Source organism: Schistocerca serialis, chromosome 8, assembly GCF_023864345.2.
Source record: "Schistocerca serialis cubense isolate TAMUIC-IGC-003099 chromosome 8, iqSchSeri2.2, whole genome shotgun sequence".
In the NCBI taxonomy this organism is placed as follows: domain Eukaryota; kingdom Metazoa; phylum Arthropoda; class Insecta; order Orthoptera; family Acrididae; genus Schistocerca; species Schistocerca serialis.
Window position 1 is genome coordinate 111,593,542 of NC_064645.1, and position 22,259 is coordinate 111,615,800.

A 22,259-nucleotide genomic window follows, 5' to 3' on the forward strand; every position below is an offset into this window, starting at 1 on the left:
GTCGCAAAATGGGGACGACAGTGAAAATAAAAAAATGTTTTTCTTTGCAACAGTTTACTACACTATCCAGCAACTTGTCTACATTGACGCCGGTCCGACATAGACATTTGTACAAACTTACTAACACCCGAGTCGTACAAGGCAGCGATCTGTACTTTCATCCAGTTCTCTTCGCTGGTCTTCAGTTTGTCGTCTCTGCCAAAATGTTGTCTTCATAGCCAGCGTTTCATGTGAGCAGAGACGAAAATTAGAGGGAGCCAAGTCCGGGCTCTATCGTGGGTCATCAAGCACCTACCATCGAAAACGCTGCAAGTGGCTCAAATCTCACTAAGCACTATAGGACTTAACATATGAGGTCATCAGTCCCCTAGATTTAGAACTACTTAAACCTAACTAACCTAAGGGCATCACACACAGCCATGCCCGAGGCAGGATGCGAACCTGCGACCGTAGCAGCAGCGCGGTTCCGGACTGAAGCGCCTAGAACCGCTCGGCCACAATAGCCGGCGAGAACGCTGCAGGGGCGTATTCAATGCCCCTGCAGTGAGGGGCCGAGAACTGTCGTGAAGGAGAAAATGCATGACAGGGGCTTATGTGAGGTTGCACGAAATCAGACGAAACCTCTCAGCAGCCACACCTACTTGGCGGGAGACACTATTGTTCTGGGCGTCTTTAAGCGCTCACTGTGTGCCCATAAATGAAAAGAGCTACTTGACATGATCTACAGGCATGCTAGAAGTCCCCCGACACAACTGTACAAAGCTTCATCGGATTTTCGTTGTCGTTACCATTTCGCGACGTATCGAGTCTTATTTTCCGAACAGCCGTCGTGGCAGTAGTAACGATGGATCAAAACGGTGTGTAAGGTGGTGTGGTCTCCTGACCTTCATTTCTTACATATTCTGTCCTCACAATCGTATTGTGCACATCAAGAAGCTTCTTTTAAACCCAAAGTCGATAAGGTAGAGTCAATTTTGTATGAATTCATGTAAGCGATATGCCGATCTAATAAGTAAATCGCTAGTGTGTACCAAGGTTGTAAAAGTCGAGGCTGGCGTACACAACATGGCGGCCACAGGAATTTTCGTTCTGAAGAGGAAACCAACCTGCTGGGAAGACTGTCCCTTCAGAGGGCTGGGTCAACAACATACCTACTTCGGCCGAATCAACCGCCCTGAGAGAAGACAGCTTTTACAGGAGCGAAGGGATAACGACCCCTGTGTTCGACTTAAAAGCAAATTCCGCTACATTTTGTGGGAGCGCCCAGAAGACGCATTTTTTCACGAACTGACTGCGTAGTTACAGAGTTCTCACAGGAGTACAGTATACAGCTAACTGAGCTGCAACAGATTTCCGCATTGGTCGACTTAAACGAAACGTCATTCTCCCGTTTAAAAGAGCAACGCTGACTGGTGGAATACTTCTGACGCAAAGAGTCAGAGGAGTGTGAGAAGGGAGCGAATGATGTACCCTTGCAACTTTTCCAGAAAAAAGTGGCCGTTCCATTGATGCTCTTGGAGCAGGAACACAACGAGAGCGAGTGCGCTCGCACGTGTACGCAAAGAGCGAGGAACAAAGTCTCTCCTCAGTACTTCGCTGCGAGAGCACCACTGTCGTTAGCAAATGGAAGTGACACATTAAATTGAGTCGCTCGCAATTAATTGTTGTTCATTAGTGCGCCAGAACACTTATTGAAGGGTGCGAACACGGACAGAGTACTAGTTAAACGCCTGCGAGCGAGTATTGAGTGTCATCGCGGTGGACTGGTTATCTGACCAGTGTACCACACCTATAATTAAGACTAGGAGCGGATAGGAGTCCTTGACTTCATCAAGGCGTAGGGAGAGTTTGATTGGCGAACGTCAATCCAGATAGAAAGATATAGTTGTGTTATTTGTCAGCAGCGAGCGATGCAGGCAGCAGTCGTCGCAGCGCATGGTATTGTGTGCTACAGTGTATGCGTGCCCTATCTGTCCTCTCTTAACAGTGCACTCCACCACATTTCCCACGCGGCAGCCTTGACAGTACCTAGAAAAGTTATTCAAGTTGTGTAGGAGCGGCTCTCAGCCATTGTGTCAAGTAAATAACATTCTTAAAGAAAAGGGAGAAAAGAACCTTTCCATACTTTGTAAAATAATAGCATTCCTATCCACAAGAGGCAATCTATGTTCCGAAAAGAACACGGAAATTTATTATTATTTTATATGAAAATGTTTCACTTGATTTCTCGGAATTTTTTGTAATAAATAATATTTTTCGTTCGTTTAATGTTTTTCTTACACTTGCTAGCAATACTCGTCTACCCAAGTATCCCACTAGTTACGTAAGAACATATAGAATATTTTTGTGTATTTTCCTTACAGCGGACGATTCCAGAAGATATTTGTTGCTGAATGTTTTTCAAGCAGTTCTTGTTGGCACATTAGGGGCATCTGTCTGACTTCTGCAGAGTTGTGAGGTGGAAACTGTTTCTTGCAGGAGCCAAAGGGTACTTGTGGATCGACCCATTGTGCAACTTGACAGAATAAAACCCACACACTCACAGGTGTATGCGCTGGAAGACCGCAAGATCACTATGTTGAGACATTAGCGATCGAATGAGAGTACAGCGACAAATAGGGACTTTGTTATACATTTCATTTTATCTGATTTCTTTAGTTCTCTCTCGGTTCGCGCTGCTTTAAAACCATTGTTTCACTGAAACTATATCTCACTGTGTAGGCGACGACACGACATTATCGGCAAACAAAGAAATTTCTGTAAAAACTCTAATTAATTTTCTGCCCGCCGAACACAGATAAGGTGGATGTTCCGCGGCACGGAAAACGGTACAGCGGTGGCAAAGGCGGAAGCCGCCGCGGCCTCGCGATATGCGGATCACGAACGGTGCACTCTGTTCTGGCTCTTAAATCAAGTCAGATGTCGGCCGCCATTCGGCGCACTCGGAATTTCCGTAACAGAATTGTGAAACGGGTCGCAGTGAGACGGCGCGATTTTTCAATACGGCCCGGCCAGCTCCGGGTGTTCTGCGCCGGCAGCGGTTGGAACCCCCAGTCTCGTCACGTAGCAACGGTCTGTAGCAGGCGGGCGGGCAAAGCAGCGGAAACCCCAGCCGCGGCTACCGGCACTCTCACGCCATAGTTTCACAATGCTGCTCATGCCCGCGGCACGGGGGCGGCAAATCCAGCCAGATACTCCAAAAAAAGCAGATATCTGCTTTAATTTGTAGCTATTATTTTTCTCCGTCCGCTTCCTTTTAGCGGAATTCATTCGCAGTCGACGTCAGATGAATGACGCTAGATTAGCTCAGTATTTTAGGAAACAATTGTTAATAAGTGTTAATTGTTACCCATTCTCTGTACCATTTATGTATATCGAGCCAGCAGCATTACGTTAAGCATTCCTTCATGTCTGCACCACTTATTTAAATTTGTTCGTAGGAATGACGACTTGAATTAAAAACTGTAGTGTCAGAAATTTTCGTAACTAAACCGTTCATGGGTGTAATGGCAGTAAAGTTATGAAAATAACACTTTCTCAGTGTTTACTCAGACGTGGCTTTGACATTTGAAAAACCTATTTTCTTCTACATCTACATCTACATTTATACTCCGCAAGCCACCCAACGGTGTATGGCGGAGGGAACTTCACGTGCCGCTGTCACTACCTCTCTTTCATGTTCCAGTCGCGCATGGTTCGCGGAAAGAACGACTGCCGGAAAGCCTCCGTGCGCGCTCGAATCTCTCTAATTTTAAATTCGTCATCTCCTCTGGAGGTATTAGTAGGGGGAAGCAACCCAGAAACGCACCCTCTCGAAACCTGGACAGCAAGCTACACATCGATGCAGAGCGCCTCTCTTGCAGAGTCTGCCACTTGAGTTTGCTAAACATCTGCGTAACGCTATCACGCTTACCAAATAACCCTGTGACGAAACGCGCCGCTCTTCTTTGGATCTTCTCTATCTTCTCTGTCAACCCGACCTGGTCGGTACGGACCCCACACTGATGAGCAATTCTCAAGTATAGGTCGAACGAGTGTTTTGTAAGCTACCTCCTTTGTTGATGGACTACATTTTCTAAGGACACTCCCAATGAATCGCAACCTGACACCCACCTTACCAACAATTAATTTTATATGATCATTCCACTTCAAATAGTTCCGTACGCCTTCTCCCAGATATTTTACGAAAGTAACTGCTACCAGTGTTTGTTCCGCTATCATATAATTATGGAATAAAGGATCCATCTTTCTATGTATTCGCAATACATTACATTTGTCTATGTTAAGCATCAGTTGCCACTCCCTGCGCCAAGTGCCTATCCGCTGCAGATCTTCCTGCATTTCGCTGCAATCTTCTAATGCCGCAACTTCTCTGCATACTACAGCATCATCCGCGAAACGCCGCATGGAACTTTCGACACTATCTACTAGGTGTTCTGATTTTCGGTAATTCCCAAGAATGTTTGCCCATCGAAGCCGCGGGCTCCAAACGATAGATATCGAACCTGCGCTTCTAAATCGATCACGCGACTGTGATGGCGGGCACTATGAGCACGTTTATAGTGCTCACTACTGCAAGGACAAAATACTTGTAATTACAAAGGAACCGCCTTACCTCACTCGTCGTCGACGTTGTCGTCACGTAAAAGTCCATTTGATGTGTATGCTACGGGAAAGATTCCCTTTTTGCCGTAACCTGGGTAGACTCTGCCAATGTCAGGTAAAAATATGGGTAAAGTGTCACAAGCGTCAACTTTTCCTTGGAACCGTAAGTTATGGAAATACAGATACTGATTCAAGTAAGATTTCACTGATTTCCACAGCCTCTCGATATTCTGCCTGTACACACTGGGGTCATATGGAGACACGAACTCTACAGTGGTTGACGAACTCATGATTGAATCCTTCTGCTTTCAGTGTCTAGTAGGACTGAATGCCGTCTGTAATCACTTTGCTACCGGGCAGTATAAAGTTCTTTATCGAACCGACTAAAGTTACCTTGTCTCTGGAGAACGCTGTTGTGTCTAGGCAAGACAGCCTAGACACAATGAGAGGAAGCCGAAAGGCACGCGCTTAAACTCACGCAGGGTGGCGTGAGGTCTGAAACAGGATACGTAATAAATGCTATAAAGAAAAGTACGTAGCTTCTGGAATACTTTAATCCATAATTGTAGAACAACGCTCTTGATGATACATGCTTCATAATATTAATTAGCAATTGAATACGGCGCCTTGCTAGGTCGTAGCAAATGTAGCTGAAGGCTAGGCTAACTATCGTCTCGGCAATTGAGAGCGTAATTGTCAGTGATCCCCTTCTGGCAAAGTCGTCTGTACAACTGGGGCGAGTGCTAGTAAGTCTCTCTAGACCTGCCGTGTGGTGGCGCTCGGTCTGCGATCACTGACAGTGGCGACACGCGGGTCCGAAGTATATTAACGGACCGCGGCCGATTTAAAGGCTACCACCTAGCAAGTGTGGTGTCTGGCGGTGACACCACAAACACTCTTACCACAAAGCACTTCCGAGACTCTCGTTCTATTCCACCGAACTCCCAAATATGTTTGATTTCATTCCTTAAAGGTCGTTCTCTCTGGTTTTCCCTTCTTGCTATGTGCGATTCGTCCACTTGAACAACTTTATTTGGTCCACCAATCGGTACACATTTGTTCGTCACTATTACATAACACACCTCTTTGCAAAACCCGAAATAGTCGCACACGGTATTGTTAGATAATTCAGTTTCCTATGCTGTTGCTTGCAGGTTGTGGTCCCTAATCCAGCAAAATACAAGAATTATATTGGTCTGGATCGATAATTTGGAGTAGCAAACCGTGTACTCTTCCTGGTAGCCTTGTTACAAACCTTTATCGACTTCGCCCCACCGCAGACTAACCAGTTCCTACTTTCGTCATCCAGTATTAGTCCATATTTCCGAAAAAATTCAAACAATTTCTACATTGCATAAGCATGGGACTAGATTCTTCCACCTCAGGCAATCGACCGAAGAAACGTTTATATTACCAGACATACCACTCACAACCGAAAAAATCGTTTGGGTTTCCCTAGCAAATCACTAATAATTTATCATAACGCCCGCCACCACAGTCGCGTGATCGATTTGGATTCCACGTTAGATACCAATCGTTTGGAGCCCGCGCCTTCGATAGGCAAACATTCTTGGAAATTACCTGATTTTCATGTTCCTATCAGTTTTGCCTAAATATGGAACAGATATTGTTTCAGTGCCATGTTATATAACAGTCGTTACTTAAAATTTATCTATTTATTGTTTTTATTGTATTTTAAACACAAATAATTTTGTTGACAATTTATTTGTACAGAGTGAACAAAATAAAACTGACTTGGGAAATATTTACAACGTATATATGCAGACTAAAGCGATGAATCAAAATTTGTACCAACAGTGGGATTCGAACCCAGGTCACCTGCGCACTATGCAGATGCGCTAATCACTACGCCATCACGGCACAACTTTCGCGCATTTGCACGGACTACACGATCATGCATTCCTCCTCGCTCCAAATAACCCTTGCCGGCCGGTGTGACCTAGCGGTTCTAGGCGCTTCAGTCTGGATCCTCGCGATTGCTACGGTCGCAGGTTCGAATCCTGCCTCGTGCATAGATGTTTGTGGTGTCCTTAGGTTAGGTTTAAGTAGTTCTAAGTTCTAGGGGACTGATGACCTCAGAAGTTAAGTCCCATAGTGCTCAGAGCCATTTGAACCAAGCCAAATTACCCTTCATGCCTCAGTCCGTTTGGTATTCTCCCTAAACTCTAACAGCGCTGCACAAGCTTTCCGACTGTAGTGCTATATTCCTCAGCATCGTAAGCGTGCGCAGGAATTTGGACTGAGGAAGGAAGCGTTCTAGGATAGTCCGAGGCGCTGTGCAAACGTACTGTGCCACGGTGGCGTAGTGGTTAGCGCATCTGCCTAGTGAGCAGGGGACCTGGGTTTCGAATACCAGCCCTGGTACAAAATTTAATTCGTCACATTAGTCTGCATGTATGCATCAAAGATATTTGTGACTTCAAAAGGTCGCTGGATCCGTACAGTTCCGTTCGAAACTTTTATAAGACTGGCGCGAAATTGTCCGTTATTAATGAAGAGAACTGCCGATCACAGAAAATGTTGAAACTCGTGATTTCCATATACCGTGAGGTTTTTGTCAGATTTCTGCGCTTGCACATATCCAACCTGCTCAGTCACAAGCTCATGACGTTTATAAATTAGTTACACAAAACTAACCTTTCACTGTGAAAAGGGCAAATAATTTACACAGATGTTTGACACAGCAGTGAATGCCTTATATCTTCAACTTTCATTAACGCCTAATGCTGATAACTCGCGACCACCCGCTAGGTGGCATGCGCGAACGAGTTTTTCCGACAGCCATCACGTAGTCATATAATGGTGCAGAGCGTGCGCAGTGTTATTCATGGCTTCATGAATCCAAATCCGCTAGACAAACTGTTATTAATTGGAACAATCTTCTCACAAAGGACGCTGGATCACAGTAGGCGAGGAGTCTCTGACGCAGCAGCTGAACAAGTCCAGTAGTCTTACATTCGCAGTCCGGGTAAATGAACGAGACTTGTCATCTTAGAACTGAATATACATACTGATATAGGACGGAATGTGTTATGTGGAAGGTATTACGGAAACGTCTGTCACTGAAGCCGTAAAAATTGGAACTGTGACAAGCTTTAAGAGGAACTGACAAAGAAAAACTAACTGAGTTTTGTACAGAAATGTTTAACAGAGAGCATAGTAAAATTGTGTTCGGTGACGAAGCCACGTTCCATATCTGCTGTAAAGTGAACCGTCATAGTGTCGGATATGGGGTGAACAGAAACACGTACGCTGCGAGCTATAACAAGTTTGGCAGTTCTTTCTTCGTTGCAAACCAACCGTAACAGCCATATCGTACCAGGAAATCCATGAAAATTATCTGATGACCCAATTACAATAGGATACAATTTATTTTCCAGCATGATGGCGCGGCACCATATTACGACCGTGAAATTGTCCCGTATGTCCTTAGGAGTGTGCCGGCTTGGTTTGGAAATGGTGAATCAAGCGCTAGTCACCACGAGCATATAACTAAATTTCCTTCATAGGATTTTGCAAGAAACTGATTACAGACCGGACGTTTCTCATGTTACAAATGGTAGCGACATTGAAATTTGTATATGAAACCCGAAAACATATTGCATTGAATTCTGTATATTTATGTAAGCTGTATACCTTTTCCACATTTAAAGGTTACTTTTGTATAAGTAATTTATAAGCACTCTATACTTCACTTCCTCTTCTCATTATGTTTGAGTGAGTGAAAGGGCAGACGTGTTTAGTGACCAGCTGAATGCAGCGCAAAATGATGCTCACGATAAAGCAACGACTGTTCATTCTCGAGTATTATACGAAGCACAGTTCGCGCGGAACTGTTTTCTATGTAGTTTAATACTGGAAATGTTTCTGCCAAAACTCCAACGAAGTCCGCAATGCAAAACGTAGGTTCTGTAGCGAATAAAAGCCGTGATATTCATTAAGGAGGATCAGTCGCGCGCCAGTATTATTGTAAATACTTTCCGGGAAAGCTTTACGTAGACCATCCTGTAGCTGTACCATTTAAACTGAAAATTCCAGGAAAAGATTTCAGATCCTAACAAAAGGTGAAAAATTATACTCCTTCTCGGTAGAACCTTTCTGAACCGACTGTTCGTGATGACGTTATATTGTTTAACTTCAAAAGCTAATGACTGACCTTGAAGAAGGTCGTGTGACAGTACGATTGAAAATTAATTGTAATATGAGCAACATAATGTGTGACCAATATGGCTAATCTGTCTCCATAATGCCGGCCGTGGTGGTCTAGCGGTTCTAGGCGCTCGGTCCGGAGCCGCGCGACTGCTACGGTCGCAGGTTCGAATCCTGCCTCGGGCGTGGATGTCTGGGATGGCCTTAGGTTAGTTAGGTTTATGTAGTTCTAAGTTCTAGGGGACTGATGACCACAGATGTTAAGTCCCATAGTGCTCAGAGCCTTTTTTTTTTGTCTCCATAATTCAAAAATGGTTCAAATGGCTCTGACCACTATGGGATTTAACTTCTAAGGTCATCACTCCCTTAGAACTTAGAACTACTTAAACCTAACTAACCTAAGGATAGCACACACATCCATGCCCGAGGCAGGATTCGAACCTTCGTCCGTAGCAGTCGCGAGGCCTGAAGCGCGTAGAGCCACTCGGCCACCACGGCCGGCTCCATAATTCAAATTGAAACGAACAAAAGTGAATGAAAGGTTGAAAGAGACCTCGAATTCTCATGGTAAATAAGATTTTGAAAACGAAAATGTGTCTGAAACGTAAAATGGAGTCAGTGTATTAAAGTGTTGCTGTACGGCAGTGAAATGTAGACGATCAATCCGTAAATCGATCAGAAACGAATGGCCTGCTCGACTTGAAAGACACAGACGCGTGAGCTGGTTTACCTGGAAAGACATGAAAGTCAAACAAATTTTCTCAAGGAACTTAACTCTTGTACAGGACTGAAATAATGAGTGTAATGAAACGGGAGTGTGCATAACATGTAGCCAAACGAATGGATGGAAGATTATGCAAGGAGGTAAGATGTCGATTCCAAGAAATAAGACATAGTCGATGGCTTAAAGGAACATAGAAGACATTAAAGGACGTAGCGGAGGAATATTCATTTGTATAAAAGAAGATTTTATGGCCCTTGTAGAGCAATAGAACTAAAATGGCTAATGAAGATGATGTTAATACCAAACTGACGATAAATATCTCAGATCAAGAACTGTTTTTGTAATCGCAAAACAGTAGATGTTGAAGTTATCTTTCAATTCCTAGAAGCAGCACTGTGCTGAAGAAAACTATGACTGTAAAATATCGTTAGTGTGTTAAAAAAGTTTCCTGTAGTTCTATAATGAACAAGTACAGAAATTATTGCATGGTTACTGCCCAGAACAGAGAAGGCAGGTAGCTGAGATACATGATTACTCATGTGGTATGAGGAAGAGGGGTACAACAGTCATATTAAAGAATAATCGGTATAGAGATGAATATTGGGGATATTGTGTCGCAGACGTACAAATAAAATTATTGAGATCAGATTCCAAAAAATGAGGAAAAATATGATTTCCTTCGAAATAAAAAGTGGATATCTATGGTCAAATAGTTGTAAACCGTCTTAGAATGAGGTTTAATCTTACAGTTAGACGGTTCACGTTTCTCGAATACGAGCCAATCATGATGAAATGGTATCGTGAGACATCTGGAAACCTGCCTCGAAGCTGTCGCCCTTGGTGAACAATGGTGTCTGTTGCGGAACGTACGAACACAGAGGACAATGAAAAAGAAATATGTGCTTTCTTTTGTGAGACAACTGGGCCAACTGCGGCAGTACGCAAACATCTTCAATCGATTTGGCCTGTACATGTCTTTTACGAACAACAGAACAAGCCAGCAACTTCGTGCGGAAAGGGGGTGAGCCAGGTAACACTTGGAGTGGTACCTCGAACAGAGATGTCAAGTTCTCCTTATTGACGCTTGCAGGACACCTGTCCGAACACTGATGATCATCGTGTTAGACCACAGAAGCGACAGAAGTAGCCATACCTCGCGAATGTGTGCTGTATGAAGTCCCATTGGGACAGCAGGAGACGGTTCAGCAGTCCCTCGAGTCAATAGCATACATACAATGTCGGCCAACTTTTTCGCTGTCGATGAAAATGTGATACATGTAAAGATTCGGTACAGGGTTATCCAATAGATTGCACAGCTGTACAGTTAACATTTCAGTGATGCATTCGTCTTCCGAGACGATTGCGCACGTACACTGCGCGTTCACGTCGTAAACACCTTCCTCCAGGTGGCAGGAATTGACCGAATGGAAAAGCCTGCATTTTCTGTTGAATGAACCCGATTGAAGTTGCTTGTGACCAGAAAACAGCAAGAGTTATTGTCAAGGAGAGGGACTTGCATAAGCAGTGACATCTCTGTGTTATTGTGGACAGCATGAAGACAAGGCTCGAAACTCGTTACACTGCACCGAAAGAGTAACATGGTATCGAATGTTACAGATGTGCTAAGATGTTTACTTTCGAAAAAACTGTGAGGGGCGATGAAAACGTTTCCCTTTGAGCGCGTTGCTGCAGCGTCTTTGCAACGTAGCGATGCTCCGACGCGGATATATAAGCGCCCACAGGTACACCAGTGTGGTATTCGTGTCTTTCCGACGTGTGTGTAGTAAATGCGGAAACTTGCACTGTGACGAGGTTATTACCAAATTCGTCCCAACAGGGCCAACGAGCAGTTATTATTTTCTTGGCTGCTGAACAGCAAACTCTGGTAGACATCCATCGGCGAATGATGAATGTGTATGGGACAACATATCTGTCGAAAAATCCTGCGCCCAGTTCAGTTCTGGTTGCGATTCGACACAAGACGCAGAGCGGTATAGGTCACCCATTACAGACAAATCAAGAGGGAGACCTCGAATACCCGCCTATAGTCTCAATTTATCTCCATGTGATTATAGCGCCTTCGGTCCTATAGAAAATGCCGTGAAAGGTCGAGTTACGGACTTCTTCACACAGCACGACACAGCGTTTTACCAAACGGGTATCTTCAACCTGGTATGTCGGTGAGATGATAGCCTCAATGTTTACGGCGACATTGCTTAGTTGGCATACCGATACTGAACTGTCCGGTCCTTGAACTGAAACTTTTTGCTTACCCTTTTTACTAACACATTTAAAATATAAATTTTATTTGATAGTGCAGTATTTATTTTCAGTTTCGTAAAGTTACTCTTTCCTTTCCAGCACCCTCTGAATATTGCACACTTTCGTTGATGTCCAGGTGGTCTTAAATATGTTTTCAGTAGTTACATCTAAATCACAGTTATGGTTAGAGAATGAAAACGTACTCCAGGTGGTATATAATCTGTTCATTATTAGTGCAATTAGCCAATTACAGCTGTGGGTCATTTTCAGTGACATATTTTAAGCTTCACCATTGAAAATGATGTTGTGTGATGTCCTTAGGTTAGTTAGGTTTAAGTAGTTCTAAATTCTAGGGGACTGATGACCATAGCTGTTAAGTCCCATAGTGCTCAGAGCCATTTGAACCATTGAAAATGACCCATGGTAGAAATTGGATAATGGCAAGGAAAACAAACAGATTATAGTCTACTTGGACACCTTTTCATTCTCAAAATAGTTTAAGGCTGTGGACAGCCACGAAAATAAAAATTTTGCAATTATGGTCATTGTAGACCTTGTATCTGTTGCGGACTTCAACACTGTATGTTAGGTGTGTCTCGTGTCAGTGATGCTGGATACTGATCTGTCGTATCTGCAGGGACACGACGCCGAGCACGACGTCGAGCAGCTGGGTGCAGGTGCAGGGGCAGCTCAAGTCGCCGGCGCCGCTGTCCCCGCCGCCCCCGCAGCCGTCCGGCCGCAGCCCGCCGCCGCCTCCGGCGCCATCCTCCGCCCCCGCGCCCACGCTGCTATCCGCCTCCACGCTGACGGCGCACGTGATGCGGCGGCGGGACCTGGGCCCTGGGGGCGGCAACCTGTACACCTCTGTGGACTACCCGGACCTGCTGGCCGGCGGCGGCGCCCAGTGGGGATCAGGAAGGTCAGTACGCTACACTACAGTACACTACGCCGCAGGAACTACACAAATGGCGCGCAGCAGGGTGCATTGGGCGTCCAGGAGATCAGTACACTACGTTTCAATAAACTGAACTACATTCCAGCCTTTATGGAATAGCCGGTTATGCTCTACAGCAGGAATGGACAGATCAGTCCGCTACAATACCTACGTTACACTCAAGCCACTTAGATTACACAGTTCAACGATCGAAGCTGAAATATCACCAATATATCTTTACATTTTAGACATTCTGCCTTCAACATTCTCAACATTGCTTTCCAGGTAATATTATCAAATGAAAAGATCTGGAAAAGATAACATAAGTTGGTTTCTTTTTCTATAATTGCTTTTCTCTGCGTGGCAGAATCGTCTCTCTTTTCCCGAAACCACTACTGAATCTAAACTGATTTTCAGTTAGCGTAATCCTGCAGCTTCTTTCCAACTCTCCTAAATATAATCTTTACGGGTTTCTTTATTCATATGATATTACGTTTAATGTTCTGCAGTGCTCACATTTTGTAGCTCTCGCCTTTCTCAGTATGGGAACGGTGATACATTTCTGGAAGTCGTTGGTCTCTCTTCTGTGTTATAGATGGACGTGATCTTTTCCTGAAACATTATTTTCATGCTATTGCCAGCATTCTTGAATAATTCTGCAGGAATGTCTCGAATACCAGTTGGTTTCCCCTTCCTCATCATCTTCTAGCAGAGGAAAACGATGATGATACTGCATCTGGCAGATTTGGTGAGATCAACTAGCAGTAAATGCCCTGTGAGCAGGAAAGAAGGAAGCACGTAGAAATGAGGGCAATAGAACAGTTATGGCGTCTGTCCTTAGAGATTAGGTGAATCCACGAAAAATCTAAAGCTGGGTGGCCGGCCGAGTATTTGAACCGCCGATCTCCCGAAAACCCTTTTTAGGCGGCATCTGATTACGCAGTCCTTACTGCAAATCACTGTCATGGAATTTAATCGTCAATGCTCCAGCGAGGGAGGGCTAGGCAAATCCGGCTTTACGGCTAGACCAAAATTACAGTAACCGCCACTAAAGTGTTTTGTGTATGTGTGTGTGTGGTAGCGTAAAGTCTGGATCTTATAAAGGCACTTGAGACTGAATGAATGGATCAAAAAACCATTAGCAAACTTTCAACGAGAAGGCAGTTGTACTTCAGCGACTGTTACAAGCTGTCGCGTCTGCAAGTCGATTTATAGAAAGTAATCTCACTGTAATGATACAGAGAAGAGAACTGTGATTACACTGAGGTGACAAAAGCCATAGGAAAGCGATGTGTACGTATAAAGATGGAGGTGGTATCACGTACACAATGTAGGCTACTGGCCATTAAAATTGCTACACTAAGAAGAAATGCAGATGATAAACGGGTTTTCATTGGACAAATAAACCATACTAGAAGTGACATGTGATTACATTTTGGGTCCATAGATCCTGAGAAATCAGTACCCAGAACAACAACCTCTGGCCGTAATAACGTCCTTGATACGTCTGGGCATTGGGTCAAACTGAGCTTGGATGGCGTGTACAGGTACAGCTGCCCATGCAGCTTCCACACGATACCACAGTTCATCAAGAGTAGTGACTGGCGTATTGTGACGAGCCAGTTGCTCGACCGTCCACTGACCAGACGTTTTCAATTGGTGAGAGATCTGGAGAATGTGCTGGCCAGGGCAGCAGTCGAACATTTTCTGTATCCAGAAAGGCCCGTACAGGACCTGCAACATGCGGTTGTGCATTATCCTGCTGAAATGTATGGTTTCGCAGGGATCGAATGAAGGGTAGAGCCACGGGTCGTAACACATCTGAAATGTAACGTCCACTGTTCAAAGTGCCGTCAATGCGAACAAGAGGTGAACGAGACGTGTAACCAATGGCACTCCATACCATCACGCCAGGTGATACACCAGTATGGCGTTGACGAATACACGCTTCCAATGTGCGTTCTCCGCGATATCGCCAAACACGGATGCGACCATCATGATGCTGTAAACTGAACCTGGATTCATCCGAAAAAATGACGTTTTGGCATTCGTGCACTAAGGTTCGTCGTTGAGTACACCATCGCAGGCGCTCCTATCTGTGATGCAGCGTCAAGGGTAACTGCAGCCATGGTCTCCGAGCTGATAGCCCATGCTGCTGCAAACGTCTTCGAACTGTTCGTGCAGATGGTTGTTGTCTTGCAGACGTCCCCATCTGCTGCCTGAGGGATCGAGACATGGCTGCACGATCCGTTACAGCCATGCGGATAAGATGCCTGTTATCTCGACTGCTAGTGGTACGAGGCCGGTGGGATCCAGCACGACGTTCCGTATTACCTTGCCGAACCCACCGATTCCATATTCTGCTAACAGTCATTGGATCTCGACCAACACAAGCAGCAAAGTCGCGATACGATAAACAGCAATCGCGATACGCTACAATCCGACCTTTATCAAAGTCGGAACCGTGATGGTTCGTATTTCTCCCCTTTATTCGAGGCATCACAACAACGTTTCACCAGGCAACGCCGGTCAACTGCTGTTTGTGTATGAGAAATCGGTTGGAAACTGTCCTCATGTCAGCACGTTGTAGGTGTCGCCACCGGCGCCAACCTTGTGTGGATGTTCTGAAAACCTAATCATTTGCATATCTCAGCATCTTCATCTTGTCGGTTAAATTTCGCGTCTGTAGCGCGTTATCTTCGTGGTGTAGCAATTTTAGTGACCATAGTGTACATTCCAGCCTTTATGGACTAGCCGGTTATGCTCTCCAGCAGGAATGTACAGATCAGTCCGCTACACAACCTACAGTACAGTCAAGCCCCTACATCCACTTAGATTACACAGATCTACTAGCCAGGCGGCAGTGTGTAGTGGGGATCCTGGATGTCAGTACACTACACTACATTACGTTACACTACATTCCTGTCTCTACATGTCAGTGTACTACCATGAGCCTTGGATCTGTGGCGATATGTACAGTGGCTCTGGAAGACCACTATGTTACACCACATCACACTTCACTACGCTAGTCTCATTACACTTCCGCCTGTTGGCCGAGGGCATGTACGTGTCTAAGATGTCAGTACTCTACACTACGCTGTGGCCTCTACATGTCGGCAGACTATCTAAACTTGCGGCTGGTAAAGTGTTCCTGTGGTGAACCAGCAAGTCAGCATGCTATTGCAGACTACACCACGCTACATTCCAGCAATACATCTTCTTGGACTGCTAGACGTAATGGCCAGAGGTAGCGCTGTGCTGCACTGGGAGGTTATTATATTACATGAAATCACACTGAATCTTCTACCGGGACTTTCCAGCCACTGGCAGTCCACAGTGGGTCTCTAGGAGGACAGTAAACTGCTCTAACCTACACTACAAGGATCACTCCACACCTTCATAGGATATCTGCACATGGTAGCTGGTGACCACACTCAGTGGCAACTCAAGTAAGTACACTACACCCCATTTCAATCTGGGCTCTACACTTTTGTGAACTATCCGAACGTGGTGGCCACAGGAAGGAGTGCAGTGGGTTCCGGGAGGTTAGTACCCTATACCGCAATCTACCACTTCTCGAACGTCCTTTACGCAGCGGACGGCGCTAAATTACAGCATCTCACTATACGCTGCACCAAAGTAATACATATTTTTGTTAATTCTCTAACTCTAAAGGTAGAGCTTCTGTTTGTTTTCTTAATTTTTTGCCCCAGAGAGGGCTCTGATCTGTTTCAGGGTCACACTCTTGCCAGCAAATTACCAGACGAATTTTTATTGGGCCAAAGGAAATATCAGTTGGGAAAGTTTTGTGTTCCAGAAACTGGCATACACTCCTGGAAATTGAAATAAGAACACCGTGAATTCATTGTCCCAGGAAGGGGAAACTTTATTGTCACATTCCTGGGGTCAGATACATCACATGATCACACTGACAGAACCACAGGCACATAGACACAGGCAACAGAGCATGCACAATGTCGACACTAGTACAGTGTATATCCACCTTTCGCAGCAATGGAGGCCGCTATTCTCCCATGCAGACGATCGTAGAGATGCTGGATGTAGTCCTGTGGAACGGCTTGCCATGCCATTTCCACCTGGCGCCTCAGTTGGACCAGCGTTCGTGCTGGACGTGCAGACCGCGTGAGACGACGCTTCATCCAGTCCCAAACATGCTCAATGGGGGACAGATCCGGAGATCTTGCTGGCCAGGGTAGTTGACTTACACCTTCTAGAGCACGTTGGGTGGCATGGGATACATGCGGACGTGCATTGTCCTGTTGGAACAGCAAGTTCCCTTGCCGGTCTAGGAATGGTAGAACGATGGGTTCGATGACGGTTTGGATGTACCGTGCACTATTCAGTGTCCCCTCGACGATCACCAGTGGTGTACGGCCAGTGTAGGAGATCGCTCCCCACACCATGATGCCGGGTGTTGGCCCTGTGTGCCTCGGTCGTATGCAGTCCTGATTGTGGCGCTCACCTGCACGGCGCCAAACACGCATACGACCATCATTGGCACCAAGGCAGAAGCGACTCTCATCTCTGAAGACGACACGTCTCCATTCGTCCCTCCATTCACGCCTGTCGCGACACCACTGGAGGCGGGCTGCACGATGTTGGGGCGTGAGCGGAAGACGGCCTAACGGTGTGTGGGACCGTAGCCCAGCTTCATGGAGACGGTTGCGAATGGTCCTCGCCGATACCCCAGGAGCAACAGTGTCCCTAATTTGCTGGGAATTGGCGGTGCGGTCCCCTACGGCACTGCGTAGGATCCTACGGTCTTGGCGTGCATCCGTGCGTCGCTGCGGTCCGGTCCCAGGTCGACGGGCACGTGCACCTTCCGCCGACCACTGGCGACAACATCGATGTACTGTGGAGACCTCACGCCCCACGTGTTGAGCATTTCGGCGGTACGTCCACCCGGCCTCCCGCATGCCCACTATATGCCCTCGCTCAATGTCCGTCAACTGCACATACGGTTCACGTCCACGCTGTCGCGGCATGCTACCAGTGTTAAAGACTGCGATGGTGCTCCGTATGCCACGGCAAACTGGCTGACACTGACGGCGGCGGTGCACAAATGCTGCGCAGCTAGCGCCATTCGACGGCCAACACCGCGGTTCCTGGTGTGTCCGCTGTGCCGTGCGTGTGATCATTGCTTGTACAGCCCTCTCGCAGTGTCCGGAGCAAGTATGGTGGGTCTGACACACCGGTGTCAATGTGTTCTTTTTTCCATTTCCAGGAGTGTATAAACCAAGAAAAACTCCAAAAAATCGTGGCTCAGAAGCGGAGATGTGAACTATTGTCAATTTAACACGGGAGCAATACGTCCCACACAAAAATGGAAAACCTCTGGATTATGTAATTGTATGTCTTTCTTTGTATACAGAACAAAGTGGACGATTTGCCCGGTATGCCGCTGTGAATTTTAGTCGCTGTGGATCAAAGGCGATGGATCAAAGCAGACAGTTTACACTATATTTACAAGATGCGACATGGTCGCGAATAGAACAGTGACCCGAAAAAGAAGAATAAATTTTCTTTATTTCACATCTACGGTCACAAACATGTAAGTCGACAGACTACTGGTTTTTATAAAACAGATCTGAAGACGGTCATTGCTAACCGAAACCGGTTGTCTGAGGACTTGCAGCTTTCATAGACATGAAACAAAATAAGTTTATTTAGTTTACATTATAATTTTTGCCAGCATGGTGTATGAGGTAGCATTGAGTTCACAACATTCTGCTTACGGCGTTAATGCAATATGGAACTAGAACATATTTGTGCACTCAAAGAATACGTCCAGACTCACATGGCTGCCGGTGATGTTAACTGTTTATGAAGTAAGCGCCTTTATAAACTTTCACCTCAGTAGAACAACGCAGAGGAAATGTGTTTTTCCTTTCCGTCACGAAGACGTTAGCGACCCTCAACCGCGTAGAATGATACCTGAACGGAAAAAGTAGAAAGTATAGTGCAGAATTGGTTCATATGGTCGCTGTGGCAACATCACACAGCAATTAATGACAAAGCACGAAATTCGCAAATTTTACACATCCGAGGAAAACCTGCTGTAGTCGAGCCGCCGATGAAAAGATTAGTAATCTGCCAAATAATGATGCTGAAGGTCAACGAAAAGTTCTGAAATAGCTCTAGCATTGTATATACAGTGTGGAGAGTTGTCCAAATATCCAGAGATAGTAACGAAGGATGTGATTCGGCGCCAACGAGAGTGGTCAGCGGTTTTCCTTGCACGCCAGCGATCTGCCAGTTCCGATTTTTTTTTCGTTAGTGGCCGTTTTATTCACCCACGCAAGTGCCTGGCTCGGTAGTACGTATATTGCTGCTCTTCGGCCAAATGGCGTTAAAAATTTAAATATGTAGCTTTTTTACTGTTACAAATATTAGAATAGTTTATTAAAGTAAAATGAATATGTTTCATGATTTAATATGAAACGTAGGTGATGATGGTGTAACTGCTATTTCTTCTTCTTCAGTGTTCAACCATGAAACTCGTTTGCACCAGTACGCCATTCCACTCTTCTGTCTGCCTTTTCTGTATCACTCTTGGCATGAAATGAATGGCATCCTTGATCATGTTCAACGATTCCTTCCGCCAAAATCTGCTTCTGCTAGTGTACTGATGATTTTATTGTGTATTCAAATGTGTCCTACCAGTTTTTCTCTTCTTGTTTGGATGTGCATCCAGTAAGGTCGAGATTCCTGAGATTTTCTTGTACTTCTTCATTAGTATCTGTATTTTTTAAGTTTATTTCAGAAACAGTCTTCTCCAGCACCAAATAACCAGGGCTTCTAGCTGTCTTCACTCTTGTTTTACTAATGCTCAATTTTCACACCAACACCCATACAGGTCAACATTCCACACAAATGATTTCATGGTCCGTTTCGCTATTTCCGAACTGATCTTGTTGCTGATGAATGAGTTCTGTCTGAAACTGTACTGTGCTCACAGTTTCTTTCTGCCTTCTGAATTGCTTTTGATCCTGCCTCTCAAATAGACAAATTCCTGTATCATTTCCAGCTCCTCTCGTCCAGTTCTCATTCTTAGAGTTTCATATCTTATTATGTACTGCACAGCATTTCTCTGGCTTTTCTCCTGTTTATTATAATACCACATTGGCTACAGAAAATCCTCTCCACTGCGCTGAGGACCTTTAGTAGATCTTGTATCGTCTTCGTGACGCCAGCAATATCATTAGAGTAACGCAGCATGTCTATCCTCCATCCACTAATTTTGCCCTCCATCTCATTTGTTTCATGAACTGTGCACACATTTTCTCGGATGCAAGCATCGAATATAAAATTTCTAAATTTCGCTACTTGCTCCTTATCAACAATCGAAGCTGAAATATCACCAATATATCTTAACATTTTAGACATTCTGCCTTCAACATTCTCAACTTTGCTTTCCAGATAATATTATCAAAAATCTTTTCCCGATCTACGGTGATAAGTTGGTTTCTTTTTCTATAACTGCTTTTCTTAAGACGTCTGCGTGGCAGAATCGTCTCTTTTTCCGAAACCATTACTGAATCTCAACTGATTTTCACTTAGCGTAATCCTCCACCTTCATTCCAACTCTCCTGAGAATAATCCATACGGGAATTTTTCATTCATATGATATTAGGCTTAATGTTCTGCAGTGGTCACAGTTTGTAGCTCTCGCCTTCCTCAGTATGAGAACGGTGATACATTTCTGGAAGTCGTTGGTCTCTGTTCTGTGTTATAGATAGACGTGCTCTTTTCCTACAACCTTATTTTCATGCTATTGTCAGCATTCTTAAATAGTTCTGCACGAATGTCTCGAATACCAGTGGCTTTCTCCCTTATGACCTTCCTCACAATCTTCTAGCAGAGGATGATAGTAAATCTGACCGATTTGGTGAGATCAACTAGCAGTAAATGCCCTGTGTGCAGGAAAGAAGAAAGCATGAGGAAATGAGGGACGATAGAACAGTTATGGCATCTGCCTTAACAGATTCGGTGAATCCACGGAAAATCTAAAGCTGAGTGGCTGGACGAGTATTTGAACCGCCGATCTCCCGAAAGCCCTTTGTAGGCGGCATCTGATTACACAGCCCTTACTGCAAATCACTATCATGAAATTTAATAGTAAGTGCTCCAGAGATGGACGGCTAGGCAAATCCGGCTTTACAAGCAGAGTTCGTGAAACTAACGTAGAAATCAATGTGGGTTCGTCTGCGTAACGGCCGGCAGAGCGGTGTGTTGACAACGTGTCCCTACATAGCGCATCAGCGTGAAGCCTTAAGGCAGGGGATGACACGGTGATTGATAGTCATCCATTGAGGCTTCGCAACCTGGACGAGCAGCTCGTTTACGAATACCCTCACTAAAGTATCTAATATCAGGTGGAAATTTTGGAATTTGGTAACCAGTCCAGAGAATCTGAGTCACTTCGTATAGCGTCTCAGATCATCGTCAAATGCTCGAAGTGGGCACTCCTTAATAATCATTTCTACTGTTTACTCCTCTGCCCCACGGTCACAGTCAGCTGATGCAGGTAAACCCCACTTCTCCATGGTGTGACCACACCTCTCCTGACCTATCCGCACGCTGTTCAGCTTCGGCCAGGCTCGACGCGGTGGTTCGAATCCCTTAAACGTTTTGTGGGTCTTAATCCAGGTGAGCATTGTTTGTTGGATGTTCGTTTGAGCGTTGTCGCCAGTTGGAGATTACGATGAAGGGACTGATACTTCATGGTTCAGTCCAGGTGGTACGCGTGATTTCAGACGAGTTGTTGACGGGTCTTGTAGGTCGTCGTAGAAGGGAACGTTCTCATGAAAAGTGATCTTCTACAGAAAATTACTCAGCTGCTTTGATCTTGCGGAGCAGTGCTACTGAGGACAGGTAACCACTGAATGGGAGAAGACTTAACACTGCCAGTTATAACTATCCTGGCTTCCGTTAGGTGCATCTCAGTCATTGTTGTCTGGTAGCAGTTTTCCCACACAGGAGCGAAATTCCTACCAGCAGAATACACAAGATCGAGTGCAGCAGAGCGTAGAGAATTGACGTCCGTACCCCAAAAGCTTCGTGCAGTCTTGCGAAGTAGTGTCACAATTGAGCCAAGTTTCTTAGATAACTTAATTCAATGTTGTTTTATGTCGAGGATCGACCCAGGGTCATGGGGCGCCCTAATTCCGCTGAAAGCTGCAGATAACTTGCTTCGAGCTTCTGTAGTATTTAGAAAGAACACCGCAATTTCAGTTTTATATGGCTTAGACTGAAGTCTCCATTTACTCAAGCAATCGCCGGTTTCGTCGTATCACTTGTCAGCACATTCTGATAGTGCTTAACATCTTTAATCTGGTTACTGCAGTCGGGCGATCCCTGTGAAACGATTTAAGAGTGGCAAATTCTTCCACAAAATTGCTGCTTTACAGCAAAACGTATGTAAAGTATTTGTCTATGAATGGTCCTTCTTAGGAGTAACCAAGCACGGAAGACTCATCAGTTTCTTGAAGGTGTAATTCGTAATAACGATTATTGAATACATTAGCGCACAAACCCAATTTA

At 45.1% G+C, this 22,259-nt stretch overlaps 1 protein-coding gene across 1 annotated transcript in view; it reads left to right on the forward strand.

Annotated features, from left to right (window-relative positions):
* Positions 1-22,259, forward strand: part of LOC126416857 (leucine-rich repeat-containing protein 24-like) — a gene marked incomplete at its 5' end in the record, with an annotated part of 209,373 nt that overhangs the window by 138,988 nt on the left and 48,126 nt on the right. Inside the window, one exon of the mRNA XM_050084741.1 lies at positions 12,399-12,476. Within this exon, the coding sequence (XP_049940698.1) occupies positions 12,399-12,476 (78 nt within the window). The remainder of the gene's footprint in view (positions 1-12,398; positions 12,477-22,259) is intronic.